The 19,668-nt window shown below is 36.9% G+C and overlaps 1 protein-coding gene across 2 annotated transcripts; it reads right to left on the bottom strand.

The window, feature by feature from the left end:
- Nucleotides 1-2,309: 2,309 nt before the first annotated feature.
- LOC128856168 (facilitated trehalose transporter Tret1-like) lies at nt 2,310-15,097 on the bottom strand. Of its 2 annotated transcripts, none has more exons than XM_054091540.1 (6): nt 14,863-15,097; nt 13,145-13,374; nt 10,071-10,201; nt 5,036-5,412; nt 3,214-3,626; nt 2,310-2,623 (listed from the first exon to the last, which is right to left on the bottom strand). In XM_054091540.1, exons 1-6 carry the CDS (start codon nt 14,930-14,932, stop codon nt 2,423-2,425), a joined length of 1,422 nt encoding a protein of 473 aa, XP_053947515.1. In that variant the 5' UTR covers nt 14,933-15,097; the 3' UTR covers nt 2,310-2,422. The 2 variants fall into 2 exon arrangements, with proteins under 2 accessions (XP_053947515.1, XP_053947516.1); XM_054091541.1 differs by having other exon boundaries at nt 14,895-15,097.
- Between the last annotated feature and the right edge of the window lie 4,571 nt (nt 15,098-19,668).

Below are 19,668 nucleotides of genomic sequence, written 5' to 3'. Positions count from 1 at the left end.
ATAAAAGTTACAGAATTGTTACAGGCACCCTGTGTTATTTAAAGCAGCACTATTAGACCCGCGTTTTAAGAAGCTGGCATTTAGGTTTGATTTATCAAGTTATGAGTCTGCGAAAGATGCATTGAAAACTGAGCTGCAAAACTAGCAACACTGACGCTGATAACGATTCAATTTGGAAAGATTTTGATGCTGTGACGCCGTCAGTGTCAGCTTCAAACTCTGTAGTTAGCAGCAGTATTATTACTATGAGGCAATATTTAGAGGAAAGAATTATATCTCGAAATGACTGTCCTTTGAAATGGTGGCAAGCACGGGCAATTCTATACCCGGAGTTCTTGAGCTTGGCTGATAAATATTTATCAGTTATGGCTTCTTCTGTACCATCTGAAAGGACTTTTTCCAAATCGAGCCAAATATTAAGCGAGAAACGCAGCTCTATTCAGCCAAAGGGAATGGAAAAGATTTTAGATCAGGAACGAAAGATTTTTGTTGTTTAAATATTATTGTCAAAAATTTTACACCTATTTGTTGCTTTTTCATTATAATTTGGGAGATTCAGCCAATACTTCATTTGCAGTTCTACACTTTCTTGTGACGTCGCAACGTCATACTGTACGCGTACCATACGATACAACATATTCGATTCGTTGCGTTATGGATAAGGTATCAAAAGTAACGAGTAACGTAACGATACGATAGTAACGAGTACTCATCGTTATACTAACGAACATATACGGGTTTGCTTTTTTTCGTTACTTTTACACCTCTAAAAAAAAGGAGTTAGGAAAGAGATAACAACTATAGAGGAAGACTGCGGCAAACAAAGCAGCAACACTATCGTGCTGCCTAAGATCGGCGAAAGGAAGAACAAATGCATGAACAATGAAAGCAAGCCAATAGTATATAAGACATGCATTCGACCGATTCTAACGTAATCGGCGGAAACAAGAGCAGACACTTCTATAACCCAGTAGTATATAAGCACAGTCAAAATGAAAACATGACGGGCCATAACAGGATACGCATTGCATGAAAGAAGACCAAATGACGAAATTAAAGAGATTTGTGAAGCTACAGACGTAAGCCGGTGGATAAGAGGAAGGAAGAAAATGTGGAGCGATCACGTTTGTAGAATCTTGGGCGAACGCATAGTAATTATGGCGATGAACGGCAGAATAATCCACACTACATAGACCCGGGCGGCCACCGGTGTGCCCCTTAGGTGGCAAACTATAAAATAACTGGAAAAGGAAATATAGGGTTGGAGAATAAGTTAGAAGTTTAGAACTCTTTCCCGTCTATAAAACCATGTTAATTGTATTTTTGAGCTATTTGATTTTTTATTAGGTTTGAGGCTTACAAATGGAATACTCAGAAGGCAAAAATCAACATTTTCGACACATGCTTTTCTTTGCTCTTCCTGGAGGTAAAAAAGCTGTCGGAACAGTCCGGGACATTTTCGACGTGTATGGAAAAGGTATTACAGGCGCGTCTATAGCAAAAATGGAGACTTTGACGTCGATAGCACGTCCGGCAGCGGAAAGCTTTCTGAATTCGATGAAGAACGTCTAAATCACTTTTGGAGGAGAACTGGCGACAAACTAGTCGTGATTTGGCCGAAAAAATGAACTGCGATCATAAAGCGATTCTCAATCATCTTTATTCAATGGAATTCACAGAAAATTTGGGAGCCTGGGTACCGCATGAGCTCAACGAAAGAAACAAAGAAAGCCGCCTTCAAAGCATCTTCCTCAGTACCTCGCTCGCCATCGAGAAACACGCGGTCATAAACAGCGCTTTTTATACCGAATCGTCACGAATGATAAGAAATGGTGGCTATACGAGTATATCAATGGAGCTCTACACCGAGTGAGTGAGGCTGAAAACACCTGATCCACATGGTCAAACCATACCTCTTCACGACAACGCCAGGCTCCATGTTGCACAAGTCTTCAAAGCTGCACTCCAAGATATCAAATGGGAGGTCCTTCAGTTTATTGATAAAATTATTATTTTTTGTTTAAATAGAATATTTCGGTAAAAACGCTACGAGCTTATTCCCCAAACTAATATAATGAGTAGTCCACTAATTTCAGGAGGGGGCTCGAGGCTTGAAAACTTTCTTACTTTTTAATTTTCGTGCGCACTCGTGTGCCAAGAGAAATAAATATTCTAATCTAAGCCGATAGCTACAGCAGGCAGTGCTTGATAATTTTAATTACATTTAATACAAATAAAAATAATCTAAATTATCGCGACTCCTCCACTGCTGTGGCTAGGCCTGATTTTTTAACATGTTTTATTATTAGATAACTATTTTATTCTTATTATAAAAACTACTCCACATTGTGCATCTAAAACGAATGCATTATAATTTTTTTATTATCGTCTTTGATATTCCACGGACTTGGATATTACCTTCCTAGTCTTGCTCCATTGATTTGCCTCTTGTCTCTTCGAGGAAAATTATCAAATAAATTCCACAAACAATGCAAACCCCAGTGCAGGAATACATAGTCACCGGTAGGCCATAGTTGTAAAGGAACATTGGATAAAGGTGAAGTGCACCAAACACGCAAATGCTCATGAAAATCATACTGATCGCTTGAGCTTGGCCGCGAATCTGAAAAGGTGATAAAGTGGAAAATAGAATTTTTGCATTATTATATAATATAAATTTTCTATGTTTATAAAAATTTTCTCACATAACTTCTTCATCTTCATCACACGTCTTTATACATTCAGTCTAATTAAAATATATGCATTTCACACTGATATGTTAAATCAATTATAGATCCTTTTACTCCATCATCTCTTCTCCTACCTATATACAGGGTTTGATTGAAAAGTAATGAGCCTTATTTTTTTTAAGCAGTTTTATTAAACCTTTTGGCTTATACAACTAATATTCTTCAAAATAGGACCCTTGAGACCGCTGGTAGCGGTCCTTCCACTGCAGAAAACATTTTTTAAACTCATGCATTTTCGCCACTGCAAAATCCAAACACACTTTTAAAACAGCTTTCACGCGCGGAGCGATGTTGACTGCACCGCTGTTGCCAGCGAACTGGGACCGGTTTCTAGTGGAAGGGGAAGGTCCAACGATCATTTTGCCCCACCATCCGATTCGGTTGATCGCTTGGCAGACGCTCCGCGCGGGAAGGCTCATTACTTTTCAATCAAACCCTGTATGCAGTCGCCCTTTTAACTCACCTTTGCTGGTAAAATTTCGACAATGATCGTGTAGGTCAACCCAACAACACCGAAAGCAGCCGTGTACACAACCAATGCCATCAACACCACTGGCGCCCATTCGTATTGCGCTTTCGTCGATTCATCGGTAAATTGCACAAAAATGCCGAAGGCAAACATCGAAGCAGCCATAGTCGCTGTAGAAGTAAGGAACAACACTTTACGGCCGAAACGCTCCACCAATACAGTTGAAGTCACTGTGCCTGCTATCTCCACCACACCCATATAAATGGTGCACTCATTGGGATCCATCGTTGAACCGGATGAAGCGAAAATGGCGGACATATAGCTGACAAAGACGAAGCTGCTCGAGAATTGATTGAGAATACATATAATGAAGGCGGTGAAAAATTTGAACATGGCCGACCTGGTCACTAAAATGAGAAATGGGGAAAGTTAGATTAGATTAGATTTGAGACTGGTTAGTAAGTTATGCGAATGCAAATGAGAATGAGAGTGAGAAGGCTGCTGTAGTTGAGGCTACAGTTATGATTGAAGTTGAGTTTAAAGTCAAGTTTGCGCTTGAATTTGAAATGATAGCTGATGTTGAAGTAAAAGTTGGATGGACGTTGAGTTAGGGGTTAAGATTACATATGAGTTTGTGTTTATGTTTGAATGAATGTTGAGAGTGAACTGAAGTTTTAGATAAAGCTTGAAATATTTTCCGTTTGAAGTTTGGGCTGAGTTTATAGTAGAAAATGGGGTTGAAGCTGAGTTGAAAATTTAGATTTACAAATAAAGCTGTAGCTAATGTTATCTTTTAAATTGATTCGCAGGCGTATTTTAGAAGTTTGAATACAAATTTTAGATGATGGTGAAATATTAGCATTTCAAGTTTTGCCTCGCTATCCGCAGTCCAGTTCACTTGGTTAGAGGCAATAGCTTATACCAATAGTTACCAAAGCCTCCGTATTTGATCTAGTAACCCAAGGATTTCTGATAAATCAAGTGAAGAAGCACTAACCAACTAACGGTATTTGGTAGTCAACAATTTTCAATTCGAACGCGCCATAGTACGATATGTCGACTCAACTGCCTTTTCACATTTCTTAACTCATGGGAACAGTAATTGTATCTATTCGGCCCATTCAGATTGAACCTCTTTTTGTCAATAAATACTACTTTTTCCATTCACCGGGATCATTATTTGTAATAGAACTACAGGCCATGTGGCTTTTTGTATGCTTCAGATGTGGCGCTTTTAGAACAGCCCTTCAAACAATGGATTTGCCGACTGCAATATTTGTCATTTCCTCATTTTTGCTGTTAGAAGCGCGGAATTTGATGCAATCCTAAGGATTTAGCGGGTTTCCTTCAGTGCCGCAGTTCTGCCTTTGTAGTTGTTACCGTAGAGGTGCCTTCAGAGGTGTTTCACGTAATGATCCACAACATTTGGAGTTCTTTTAGGAATCTGGCGATTTGAAAATACCTTCACGATCTGTTAAACCTTTCTGCTTTCCCATTTTATAAGAATTAAAAAGTTATCGACCAAGCACAATGAATGCTTAAAAAAGCTATCCCTTTTCACAGCTTTAATGCGCAAATAATGTAGGCAAATTGAGCGCTTCTGTTCAAGTGAACCAATAAATCAAGCACAATATTGCAACATATTGCTTTGCAGGTTCATTCACAAAAATTATTGCTCCTAATCAAGTGAACCGAACTGTATGTACTCGTACAAACATTATATAGGCTACATAAAACTGAACTTCCAGGCCTAATTTGTGATTTCATCTGCTCTCTCTACGAGTACATAAATAAATTACTACGCATATCCACTTACAAAAGTCTTTAATAGTAATGGGCGTCGCTAGCCCACCCGACAATATCATCTCCTTCAGCTCATCAAACTCACTGCTCGCCGGCATTGTCGGCTCGGGCAGTTCCATGTCTCTTTTATATTTATGACTCAAAACCATCTCCCGCTTGGGAATGCTCTTGTAGAAATTGAAGGAATTCTCCGCTCTCTCAGTTCGTCCGCGCTTCAGCAGACACTGTGGCGTTTCCGGAAATGCCCAAGCAGCAATCAGATAAATAATTGGTAAAATGATTATTATGCAAGGCACCAAAAAGTAATCGAGATATGCGGGCAATGCATATCCAACCAAAATGCCGGTGCTGAGGAAACCCATAGCCATGGCAGTGAGAGCGCCACGAATTCTGAAAGTTAATAAATAAATAAATAAAGTAATAAATTAAAAAAGTGAAACAAATGAAAAATTCAAAAAATAAGTGTGGAGAAGATTAAACATTTCCGGCGTTATCTGGTGCGATGAGAAGTGCATGTCTTGAGGAGTTTCGTTGATCGTAAATGCCTAAAAATAGTTTTATTTTGGTTTTACTGTTATTAGAGCTTATAAAACTAACTCGGATACATTGAAGATTGCCAGAATTTATTTTAAGGTGATGCGAGTCTTCATCGCGAGTTTATTTCGCTAAGTAACTCTCTAGCAAATGATAAGGTTCTTGAGTTTAACTTTCGGGCAATTGCTTTTAATTTAACAACAACGTGAATTTAGTTGGCCTACAAATTGCTTAGGTGACTCAAATTTGTTTTATGAGATGAAGATAAAATAAGAATATGATTGTATGAACAGGTGTAGATATTAATAGCTATCTCCAACAGCTTTTTATTTATGTGTACGCTGCGCGATAGCGATTGCTGCCCTTTGCTATTTTTTATAAGTTTTTAGTGTATCTTTATCGTTAGTCTAATAAATTACACAGGTTCACAAATTTGAATTTTGTTTTGCTTTTATCTTGACTTACTATATATGTAGAATTCTTCTGATTCCGGAAATGCAGTTATTTACCGTTATTCAGCCAAACAACAAAAGTGTGTCCACTTAATAACTCGCATCTTAGGAACCAGTTGAACAATCTTAGCTTCTGTTAAAATGATTAATAATTTCAGATTTTATACTTATTTTGTAAAAACTGAAATAATTTCACATTTTAACAAAAAAAAAAATAATGCAAAAACGATTTAAATATACAATTTACCAGCCTTTCCTGCTTGATGGAGAAAGGCAGCAATTTGATAACGATGACTTATATCCTCTTGCCTTCTGAATTTCTCTAAGGCATTTTTATTAGGTAAATCATGGCCTTTGTTGCAAAAAGCTTAAGAATTTTTTGGAATTTCTGATGGTTCGCTGAAGTTTATGATCAGGTAACTTACGGAAAGAACTTAAAGGGTAATGTGCAAGGCTGGCTCCTCCCCGTCCTGTTTTGTTGGCTTCGGTGTGCCGCAAAGTTTTATCCTTGGTCCCCTTTTCTTTAGTCTTTTTGTGGTTGCCCCCCACTAATGAATTATTAATGAAAAGTTAATGTTCAGCCATGGAATGCGTTATTTTTTTATTTTTTTCTTTTTTCTTTTTTCATAAAAATATTATTATAAAATCTGAAATGCTTAATCAATTTCTCGTGATGACCGGTATTATTACAGAACCCAACCCATGGGGTCAGCATATGACCATTGGAATCATTGAGGATCCGATTTGCCTGTTTTGCTTAGAGAAGGCGGATATCACAGATAATTTTCTCTGTGTGTGTCCTGCCTTTGCTAAAACCTGCCTACGAATTTTGTGTTCCGATGTCATGAGAATGAGTAAAATTCTTTCTTCCAAACTGGAGGATATTTTCATAATTGCCAAAGAATTTGGAAAATTACCAGAGAACTTACTATCTTTGTCTCTGTCTCTGTATCTATTCCATCATATCTCTTACTTCTCTCCTTTCCTGTTGGACTAACTACCCTTTCACTTTCAGAGATTTGAATACAATGCGCTTTTTAGCCTGAATGTTTTAGGAGTTACCGAAGTTTTCGGTGCTTCTTGGCCGAATTTCAATTTTAATTGCGAGGAATATATATTTTTAATGTTGGGAAGTAGCTGAAATTCTGGCGATCCCAAAATTAAACAAAAAATGCTAAAATTCTCGAAAAACTATTATTTGTCCGCATGAATCCTATTTTAACAAGCATGAAACTGATACCCCAACACCAATTTCGACTTCGACGAAATCACTCATCAAACCAGCAGGTTCATAGAGTAGTTCACAAGCTTAATGATGATTTCAATAAAAAGAAGTGTGCATGTCCATATACCTCGACGTAGTTAAAGCTTTTGACAATGCATGGCACTCTGGGTGGCTCCATAAATTAAAAACATCTCTAGCTAATGACTTTTACCTGATGTTTAAGAGTTACATCAAAGTCAGGAAATTCTATGTTAAATGCAGTGACGCCCATCCACCCTATGAACGCAGACATTTCACACGGCAGTGCCTTAGACGTTATATCTCTCATATACGGCTGGCCCACCGGTACTGAAGTCCGAAAACAGCATGACTGCAAAATTTGCAGATGACACAGTCCTAATGGTATCATAAATCTCATTGAAATTAACACAGATAAAACAATGCAAGTAAACTACGCAAATCGAAGGACAACCAACCCCGACCAATTAGGGTTGGCAACTCCGACGAGCATATTGACACCAAAGCAAAATATCTGAGCATTTTGAGCGACTCCAAATTAAATTTGCAAGACCATATAAAGGAAAAAAAAACGAAATCAAGTTAAAAATCGTTTCAAGAAGTTTTACTGGCTGCTTGCACCTTAGTCCAAATTAGCATTGCTTTATTTCGCTGTACTTATATAATATTATATATCGAGCGACAATTGCAGCGATCTGGAAATATGAAAGCTATGAAATAAGAAATATGGAGGTTTGGAACACTGCTGCCAAAAGTAATCTAAGTATATTACAACGAGTCCAGCCTAAAATACTCAAGACTATGACCGACGCATACTATTGACGAGACAGTACAAAGCGCTAGCAGAAGACACATAAGTCGACTATTGACTCACATAAATCCCAAATAAAGAAAAAACTACCTAAAGTTGGCTTAACCATCGAACACCAACATATCATACATAGTAGTTAGATTAGATAGATTGCTTCGGTGTTTGCACTTCGATCTCATGACCTTTTGTGCCCTCTAGCCCTCTACATACATACCTCATCCAGACCCAGTTCCCTTATTAAACTCAGGTTAGAGTTGGGTGGTAGAAATTACAAGCATCGGTGGACCATATCCCGCTCATGTGTAGATGACTACGCAGTCTGCAGTTTATCATTGGGGAGGGTTTTGAGTCTTTTAAATCCCTTTTGGTTGTACCCTCCCAATACTAATTTCGCCAGGCGTAGTCCCAATGTTTGGTGCTAGCAAACATCCCTTAGCCTTAGATCTTCACTCTTAAGCTTCTCCTTGATGGTGTATTGTCTCATAGCAAGGCAGGGCTCGGGTCCTGTTAAGTTAATTGCCTAAGCAGTTAATCGTCAACTAATCGCATTTATCATTGTTGGTCACTTGTTTGAAATGCTCTGTATATTTCTTTTAAATAAGCTGGAGGGCATTAGCTTCTTAATATCACTCTCATTCCATCTCGTTGTAAATAAAATTACTTATTGTCTAACGACAGGTGTAATGTTTCATGGCAGTACATAAAAAAAAGAAATTTTCGCTGAATGACGGTGAATTGCAAATATCTTGAAAACTTGTCCATAAAAAATAACTCGATTCTCGGAATCAGCGAGCGATTCTGCATAGGAAATGGATACTATCATCCACTGTCCACATTTGCTGTAAACCAGTGTTACAGCACACTCCTCTCTGAGCAACTACGTAAATGTGTGTAGGTTTGTATGTATCTCACTTTGTATCAACACTAAAAATAACCATAGCCTTTCTCAATGTAAGTCAGCTGCTGGCAGGTGTGTTGAAATAAGTGGGCGTTGAAAAATGTTTCGTCTACTGATATGCATTATGGGTGTTCATACCGCTATAGTATATGCAATTTTTTTTTATTCTTTGAAATATCAAATTACGTATTTAAATTTTTGTTGCTTGCACCTATATAAAGGTAAATTTATAATTATATCGAAGTGAAGTTCTTAAGTTATCGCATACATTAGGGTTGCTCATGCATTTGTAGATTTCTTTTGTTATCTTAAATTTCAACTCTCTGGGTATGGAAATTTGGAAAAAATGGGACGTTAGGTGCTCAAAAGCGCTATCCAATTGGTCAAGGAAAAAAGTTTCTATGTTAGTTGCTTTGATCACAGGCCACTGCCTCCTAGTTCCACATTCTCAAATATTGGGCCTCATTTCGACTAAAGCTTAAGTTGCAAGAATGAGGAGGAGGAAGAGTCCTTCAAGCATTCTCTCGGACATTGTCCTGCGTGACATGGCAAGTTTAGATTCTTTAGCTCATCGTTTTTGAATGATACGGATTATCTTAAGGATATAGAGACAGCCAGATCAAGGGGGTTGCACTTAAAACAAAATGGTTTAATGAGGAGTAGCAGATAAACTGGCACTGTGCTATCGCAATGGATTGGCAGTGGTCTAAGTGAGTTCGTTTAGAGATCGACAGCCACTTCTTCCTGCCTACCTACATAATTATAAATCTATGTTTTTTTTCGTTTATATAACTTATAAAGGTCCTTTTTTTGATTAAATCAAAACAAATCTTGAGTTATACATGCATTAGGGGTGCCCATACATTTATTAATTTTTGCAATATGTTTGGCATATATTTTCACAATTTTTTTTTATGGAAATAGTAATTTGAAATTTGTTGCTTTATATCAGTGTAAAAAAATAAGCTTTTATTTTCATTTTTTTAAATTAATGAATTTTTGTACTTTTCTTTTAAGATTTATGCGATTTTTTGTTGGGTCTTAATGAATAATCCTCGATTCACATCTTATTTTTACTTAGTCTTCTATTATTTTCGCTTGCATACTTACTCTTTATCTGAGAACTCGCTTATGAATATTGGAATAACCACATAGAGGCCGCTGCTCGTAAATCCAGCAAAGAAACGTGACGCATACAAATAGTCGATGCTCTGTGCCGCATAGCTTAAGACCCAGAAGAGCTATATGGATTTGAGTGATTAAGAATTATTATTTCGTTATTCAACTATATTATTCTTATTATTAAATTAACCTATTAGAGAGAGAGAGAAAAAATAGAGAGAATAAAATGCTCGAGAGACCTACCAGAAAATTATAACTGGCTTGAATTGGGGTTCAGGATGAAGATGATTTCCTGTTGGTTTAGGGATGGTAGTATGGTGAATGACACTCAAAATAGGCCTAAATTATAGAGGGAACACTTTTTTAAGCTGCAAAATTGTGATAACGGAGGAAATCACCGACAAGATGAGTACATCAGTCCGTTCAGGACACACTAAGTCTGTCAGCTTAAGTGCCGCTGTCGACCGTCGCGTGAGAACTGTGAAAGATTTCTATGAGCTCTTTTAAGAGCTTTTCTAAGGTAACTTCCTATCCTGGATGAATATCCATCTTTTTTCTGACCATAGAATTATTAGCCGAAAATACTGATACCATCAGTCGCAACAACTTCACTGCCAGTTCAAAGCTTTCTACACTTGCAAAAGAAACGATACGATTAAACTTGGTTCTAGAACAAAACGAAGTATCTCCTATCATCAAACAAATAGTCAGCGCATTTCCATCTTAGTGTTAAGTTCACTGTAGGAAGTTATAATTTTCATGTAGAAGTGGACTTCATATACTTGGGTAGACGCCCTAATAGCATAAGCAGCGTCAGGGTAGAAAGAACTGCAAACTCATATTGCCAGGATAATCGCAGCATATAATTGGGGCTGCCCCTGAAGTGTTCGAGAGAAAGATGTATAGAACTGTGTGCTTCGGAAAGAGCGAGTCTCGCAGATGGTGAAGAAGAAGAAAATTATTTACTATTAACACTTTGCCTCATGAATCGAGCGACGATTGTGTGTGCCCCTTTCGATGAAAGCTTTTCTAGTGTGTTGATACGAGTTTTTCACTTTTAGTCAGAAAAAGTCATTACGTGTCTGATACGAAGTTCTCATTTTAGGCACGGAAGTAGATTCACGTCTCCCACACCTTGCTTTAAGGTAAAGGGTTTAAGATATAAATAATAATTAATAATTAAAGATAACAATAAAACAAAATCCATTCTAGATTTTTTTGAACATAGTTGGAATAATCATTTTGAAGAAAATTCCACTAACCCTCTCTCATATAAAGCCTCGCTTGGTCTACTCGTTTGAACTATGTAGAAGGTTGTATAAAAGGCTCTTAACAAAGCTTCCGAAACTTTTGTCAAGGAGATTATCGTTATATGCGGTCCAAGCCTGATCCACTCCTATTGGCTAAAATTGGCTACACCTGGATGATCACAGGCCCGAATGAAAAGTTTGCCTATAAGGAAAAAGTTTATGTTATAGTAAACGATGCCCTGACAAGCCCACCGAGCTCCAAGCAATACTTTTCTGCACGTCAATCCCAAATTGGCCGCTGTTTGCGCCAGCGCAACCGACCACAACTGGTTTAGCTTGACCTTGTCCTAAGTGGCCCGCTTTTTATTAACATTCACCCTCCGCTTCAAAATTCAGGAAAATTTTGTTGAGATTTAGTAGTAGCTCACAAATGGAAATTCAATTCGTGACGGGTTTTTCGATAATTCGTCGGACCCTCATATATCGAGCTTCTTTTTGTATTCAGCCTTATACAAATAGTTCCAAATAAATTTTTGTGCAATTTTTATCCTCAGGCCACTTGGGCACTCTGCACAATTTTAGCTGCCTGGTTTGTCGCTCTGTTTTCGAAGAAAAATTATGTAATGTGCCGGATTTTCTATTTGTGTGTTCATTTTTGATGCGCCCCGAAACAATATTCAGTCAAGAAATCCACGAACCGAATCGAATCGTTAAAGCAAAAGGCGCTAGGTGAGTTAAAATAAAGTTTGGTATTCGAAGCAGCTGATAAGAAAAACTAAGCTGAGTCTTTTCAACACAAAACACAAATGTTTATGAGCCACTGTTTTCGTCGAATTCTATGTGTCTGGTGGATCAAAAACTGGGTCTCAATGCGGATCTACTCAGTAAATGTACCCAAAGTCAGCAGAGCTGCTTTGTGCTGTAATCCATAGGGAGCACGAAATAAGGGGCTCATGGTAACGTTGCAAAATAGATGACGTTGATCGAATAGATGGAAACCTGACATGGGTTTAACCTGTGCAAAAGCTGATAACCGAAATCAATGTGTCTCATTTGTGCTAAAACTATGAGCCCAGTGATCGGCGCGATTGCAATAAATCATCATCAAATGAATTATATCTCTTTACTACTCTTTATACCAAACTTTTTACGCGATGAAAAATTTAAGAGGCCAGACAAACCAATTTCAGTTCAGTCTTAAATTTCGTTTGGAATGAAAACTTGATTTCGATATGGAATTAATTTTATTAAACAAATTTAAATCGACTATGGTCGTCTATAATTTATGGATCTTATTTTAAACTGTGAGTACAGCTTTCTTGGGCCAAAATGTTGCTTGTTAAGTGCGGAGAAATAAAAAAGCAGGGACTTCACAGACATGAAAAAGAATTGATAAATGTTTGTGTAAGGATGAAGAATTATGTCTCAACATGTAATGTTCTTTTTTTTGCGAAATTATTTTACGACACTAAGATCCCAGCTGAGGTGTCCTTTCAACCATTCTAATATTCTTAAAAGGCTTGGGTTTTGTGTGCTATTACTTTTCAACTAACCTAGACATTTCAAGTACATCTTTACCGGAAAGATTTTTTGGATTTACTTAAGGGTCGAGTTGGCTCACAGCTTATTAAGATTTTTTCCGAGTAATAAAATACAGTTCTAATGGATTCTAAAAATATTGCAGTTTTGAGCATTTTTTAGTCTTCACACATTTTTTTGTTACACAGTAACATCTATCGTGGGATCTGGGTTTTCATGTTAAAAAAAAATAGTTCCACTTATTTCACTAAATTAAATTTACACCAAACTCACTATATGGGGAATCGCCAATAAGTACATGTTGAGCTTCCTACCCAAACGGTCCAAAGTTAGTCCAAAGAAAATATTACCAACCAGAAAGCCAATACCAAAAAGTGAACCAATCCAAGAGACTTGTTCTGTGGTAATCGTAAAATTTAGCGGTGATTCAGACGATTGCAGTACCTGAATGATGGGTGAGAGCCAACCCAGGCTAATGCCATGTGTGAAGGTCATAATATGAGCTGGAAAGAGACGAACACATTACACGAAAATATCAAATATGTAAGTATTTATATAATAAATATGAAAAATTGTTTATTCTAAAATCTTAAATATTCAAACTAAACTGGAAGTATTTTTTTAGTCGATTTTTTTAAATGGTAGCGAATTCCTAGCACATATCCTATTTTATTTATTCTTTCCTAAAGTTTTAACAATGTGAAGCTTACTTTAGCCCCCGTTGAAGACCTTTTTTAAAACCTTTGGTTGGGCACTCGGGTCTAGCCTTTTTTAGTCCTGTTCGAATACCCTTTTTAAAAGGATAAAGCGATAGAAACTTAAATTTTAAGAAGCTACCTGAAAGCTCGAGACATTATGTTAAATTGACGTCCAAAGTCTAAAAAGTCTGGCCAGACCCGAATGCCCAACGCAGGGTTAACTGATTTTGTTAGTCGATGGAAATTAGGAACATCAACGACGTTCCCACGGCAGCCGGTTCTTCGTTACTGGGACGACCAGAATGTAACTCCTCCAAAGTCTGCCGCTCCAGTAGTATTCTCCGTACATGTATGGGGAATGTTTATGCTGCTACAAAAACAACAAGTATAGTAGTGAAGTAAAGGCCGCTGCTCGCGCTGCCATGGCCACCATTTCAAGGCAGTTATTAGCTATTTCACAGACACAATGAACAAAAGTCGAAAATTTTGACTCGCGCAATAAAAAAAAAATATATTTTTAGCACAGACCTCCAGCACATACCTCCAGTACATAATTGAAAGTCTATTACCCAAACGCTGGTAAGATTCGTAAAATTCTTGAGGCAGTAAATAACAAAACTTTAATAGCAGCGGCCGCCGTGACCGAATGGATTTGTTCGTGATTAACATTCGGTAGCGGCTGTGGGCACGAAATCCCAAAGCGATAAAAAATAATAATTGACGCGTTTCCCGAGCTCCTCCTCCTATTTATGGTGTGTGTTGATGTTGTTTCACAAATGGAGGGGCCTACAGACCTACCATTGCCTGCCGAGGGGTGATCGCTATTAGACACAACTTTTTCTATTATTCAAAGTTCATGCACGGAGATTCGCACCCTCGAATGGTAGTCACACATCAAAGCAATAAAAAAGGTTTCTTTCTAATTCTGTACAAACCTTTGAGTATATGGTTGCTATCAAAAATCTCTTCATAAAAATCTATCTTCCATTTGTGGCGAAAATGTCAAGATGCACACCCGAAATTGGAGTAGGAGCTCCGCCCAACAACCAACAATGGGTGCAATAATATAATATAAATATCACCCCTTCGCTGGCAAAAAATTTCTTCGGCAATTTAAGAAAACTTGACTGGTTGAAAAGCGAACGAAGCTGTCAAAGTAAAGTCTTATAGGCGACTTTTCACAGGACTTTTTTCTACAGGCGTTTTTTTTTTACATTTTCCTCTACTTTCAGCGTCTCTTAATTTTTAGCTTTTAACTTCACTAATAGCGTATTTTTTTTTAATTTTGCTTACCAACAGTTGCTACCAAAATTTGCATACGATACCGTTTACTCCACATCGAGATGTTCGCTGAGCTGGACATATTTATTCTATTTCTTTGATTATTATTTGGTTTTAGAAACAAAATCTCAGTCTTCGCTTCGGCTCACTTTCAAATCAAAGTAAGTACTTCGGTAATTAACTGCTCTAACTATGCTTCTGTCTGTTTTCAGCTTCTACTTTCGTACATCTGCCACATATCAATCACGGCGACTGACAGCTGACGCGGCCTTCCATCGCTCGTTTTTATATCGAAGTTTATCTGTGTGCTTAAAATTTCAATTTTTTAATTATAACATTTGCATAAGCGGCAAGCTGGCAGGTCAATTACACATACATACATACAAGTAGACGTGCGGATGAATCTAGATTTGGCTGGAGTTATATTGGAATCTGATTAGATAAGTTTATACCGGAGTATATAAAACTTCTTCGAAAACATATTTAACTCTTTGATTGGCAGCAAAATTTGTAAAAATTATTCAAAAATACACACAAACCAAAACAGATTACTTCAATTTAATTTTGTTAATAGGACATTTGTGTATTAAAATACAGAAATACAGTCAGAGATTTGCCATTGCTATCATGTATCAGGCTTAATAACTAACAAATACTTGAGATTGAACCAACCGAAATTCTATTTAAGGTTCATATTTGCCATCATCGCCCCTCAATGAGTTAAGCTGTTAAATATAATACATATATTAATTTTTTATATCTCCTTTACAGTAAACACATCTATACATACACACAGCCCCAGAAAATGTTGCTAAGCTCGTTAACTCACCAGAATCCTATCGCAATAGAATTAACAGTATAGGAGTAAGCTATGTGTGTACAAATAAACAAATAAAAACTTTCACATTTAAATGCGTGAAGATCTCCTAAAACAAACAAACTTTGTAAACACTAAAAAGAAAGTAAAAAGAAATAGTAGTATAAAAGTTGTATAATTTTACATGGAGTATATGCTTGAAAATTATATATATATATTGTATATAATATATAATTGGCGCGTATTCCCTTTTTGGTTGTTTGGCCGAGCTTCTCCTCCTATTTGTGGCGTGCGACTTGATGTTGTTCCAAAAATGGAGGGATCTACAGTGTGAAGCCGGCTCCGGTATCCATGCGTTGAGACGTGGGTTTGCCTGAAGTCCTTACTGCCTGTAGGATGACGTGGAATCATCTCAGCACCTTTTTCTCAGCTATCCTGGTCTCGTCGAGCTAAGATTCAGATATCTGGGATCTAACTTTTTTCCTACACCTGCGGATATTGCAGGTTTAATCATTACACACATAGTGAATTTTCTAACCAGCTTGAAGGGGTTATCTAAATGGAATTAGCCATCGTTTGTTTGTCGTACTCCAATCTAAAGTCCCTTCTTCCTTTATGTCCTGTTTGGTTTTTCACCCCACTGTTTTACACAATTTACCCAAGTAGCTAGAGGTCGCGTGATTAGAGCTCTACGCACGACAAAGGTAATAGAGAAATTATCGCAATAGCTTCGGAATGAGATTTTTTGCCTCATGCCTTTATCCACTTGGCATTTCCTGCATAAAGCGGACATTTCATTTTCTATATTTAATGATTCAGTATTAAATATTTTAAGAGCTGGCGCCTTAGAATAAATACGCTCATGACCTTGGCAACATAGCTCCTGAATCTTTATTCTCCGCGCTTGGCCCAGACTTGTCATCACCAAAAGGTAAATTAGAGGTACCTTAACCGAAGTCTTAACCATAACGATATTTACTGAGACCATATTTATTTGATATTGTTTGTTTGGCATATTATCATTTATTTGTTCATTTCGAAAGTGCAAAAACTAAAAGAAGATAAAAATATGAGCAGTGACAAGGAAGTTGGTAATTTATTCATTAATACAAGGAGCAAATGCAGCAAATCAACAATCAGCTGCTTATTGTTACGGCGAAAAACCAAAATTCAATTGGCCTGTACAGTTACGGTTATGACTACGGCATTATGGCATGCCATCTCTAATCGATTACAGTGTTACACAAAGGTTGGATCGATCAGCAAGCATCGGTGGCTATCGTTATGGCACCTCTAATTCAACCTTAACAAGCAAAATAATGAATAAATATTGGTAGAATATTTCTCTCTAATACTTAAAGGCCACTTCATCAGTGTTGCCAGCTTTTGAGTTTCAAGAAGCACCAGTACTTGGAAAGAAAAGAACTAAATTATTTTCAAATCAAATAATACTTTTTTCTATTAAAAAAAAAAGTAAAAAATAAACATTAAACACAAAATATATTCGTTAATAACGATTGCGTAAAAAAAATGTGGACATTTTGACTGAATTTCGTATTCATAATAACAAAATTTGCTTTTATAATAATATTCATTTATAATAATATAAATATTATCTATGCCAAACAGGCGCTCAACTTGCGAACTTGAGTATGGCAATGACAAAAGCCGAATCGTCAAATTTTCCTCAATCTCAAATGATCATTCAGATCAGTGATCCTATTCTACAAGTCGATTCGAAAGTTGATTCTATTTGAATTTTGTTTCGACTCGAATTTGTGTAAGCGTTCTATAAAAGTTTCGCTAACTCCATGCGAAAGTTGAACCACCCTGTTGCAAGAGCTTCTTCTTCGAACCAGTTCTTGGCCACCTCTGGAGTACCTCAGAGTAGTATTTTAAGACCTTTATGTATTATTTGTATTCTGTTTATTAATGATAACTGTTCGCGTTTTTCCTGTGTAAAATTTCTTCTCTACGCGGATGATCTATAAGTTTATGTTGAAATAAGAATGTTTAGTGACTCTGCCGTCCTACAGTCTGAACTGAGTAATTAATTTTCGTGCTGCATTATGAATCGTCTATTTCTTGATAATGAAAAATGTAATGAAATCACATTTTCGAAGCTTCAAAAACCCCTTAATACCTCTTATCATATTAACTACACATATCTTGCTTCCTCTGGTGGGATTAAAGATTTAGGGTTTTTTGTAATATGTCACTCTTCGCACTTTACTGACCCATATACTTTTAAATTATTATACCTTACCTTTGTTCCAAATTAGATTTCGCTGCTTTTATTTGGGTACCTTATTATGCAGTCCCATGATTCAATTATACAAGGTTAGGTAAGTAAGCAGCTTTCTCGCTTCCTCTTGACAAATCGGCTCCCTTATTTGAAAACATGTTGCTTCTTTACAAATATACGTTCATGACTTATGAAAAAACTTTTAAATTGTAGTAAAAATTAAACTTTTGGTGCAAATTATTATGTCGGCAACACCGTTTCCATTTTGACGCTTCGCCTTATTCATTATTCGTTGAAAATCGTAAACATTCAAACTGTAAACATTTGAGTAAGTATCATATTACGATAAAATTGAATTAATTTTCAAATTAATAACGTTTTTAATTATTTGGGTCGATGGTGGTCTTGCTTCTGAAATAGTCGGATAGACAAGCAGTTATCAAGGTCACCTCGGATATATGGGAAACCTTGAAAATAAAGTGCGAGGACATATACAGACTGAACGAGCTGGCGAGTACAACCACTACAATATTCCAATTATGTGGGTGCCATGAAAGAACGTAAAAAATAAAGAAATATTTAAAAGAAGTACTTTGGTGAAGAAAATCATTCATTTCAAAATCTTCGGCAGTCTAAAATGTTCATTGACGTCCCACTTAGACCAAACTTCAAATTTCTTTTTACTATTGACGAACTGTTTTAACAGTTGCTCTCTAGATCCTAAAAGCTCAAGTGGAACTTAAGCTAGGGGGCATTTGGGGCTATTGTTGATATAATCACACGATCCATTCCTTTGAACAATTATGCTTTGGTAAGACAATCTTCATGAAGGTAGTCCTATCGAGTTCAGCCCTAAGAACATTACTCGCTGTATTTATGCGATGGTCCACCTGCTTGAGCTTCAGAGACTTTAGGGATCATGGGACAATATGGACTGTTTGGAACATTGCTGTGATACAATAAAAAAAATATTCGCTATGATAAATGTAGCATTCACATGCAACGAGTGTATCCTAGCATTGGAGTTCCAGGTGGTACTCCCTAATAGATATATTTCAGACCAACAGTGTATCATTAAGTATAAAAGGGTATTTTATCCCTTAGCAGCACTCACAATATATGTACCTATACTAGCAAATTGTGCACTGAAATACGTAGATCCATAAATTGAGTCGGCGATTGTAAATGCTTTTTTCATAAGATAGCAAAATAATAAAATAAATTCCTAGTTACTGTAAAAGAAACGGACCCAGTTAGTTTCGTCGGCCTCAACATTACCACGATCAACTAATATTGAAGTATTTCGTGCTGTTAATAGAAAGCGTTAAGTTATTCAGAAATGAGTAATATATGCATTCATTCACCTAATAAATATCTTCGTAATCTAAATTTAAATTCCATAGGACTAGGATTGTCATACAACCCGCCTTTAGCACGCATCGCCCCGAAAAAATGCTCCAGTACATCCTGGTTTAATCGATAAGTCAGAATGTACTGAAAGCAGTACTTTTCCTGAACATAACGATATAAGTCCCTGAGGGACTTTTTGCTTAGTTGTATGCCTCTTTGAAAAGGCAACATTGAAATTCGTCCATAAGCGCGTGTTTCATCGTTCAAGGCGTCCATCTTACTTATAATTTCATCCTGCTGGCCCAAGTTCATCCCATACGGCTTTTTTGCAGCAGCAGTTTGAAAATTCGAAAACTTTGTATTGAAAATATCGAACCAATCAGTCACCGTATCAATGAACTCTGCT

Source organism: Anastrepha ludens, chromosome 2 (assembly GCF_028408465.1).
Source record: "Anastrepha ludens isolate Willacy chromosome 2, idAnaLude1.1, whole genome shotgun sequence".
Taxonomy (NCBI): Eukaryota; Metazoa; Arthropoda; class Insecta; order Diptera; family Tephritidae; genus Anastrepha; species Anastrepha ludens.
This window is presented reverse-complemented; position numbering and strand designations above follow the sequence as displayed.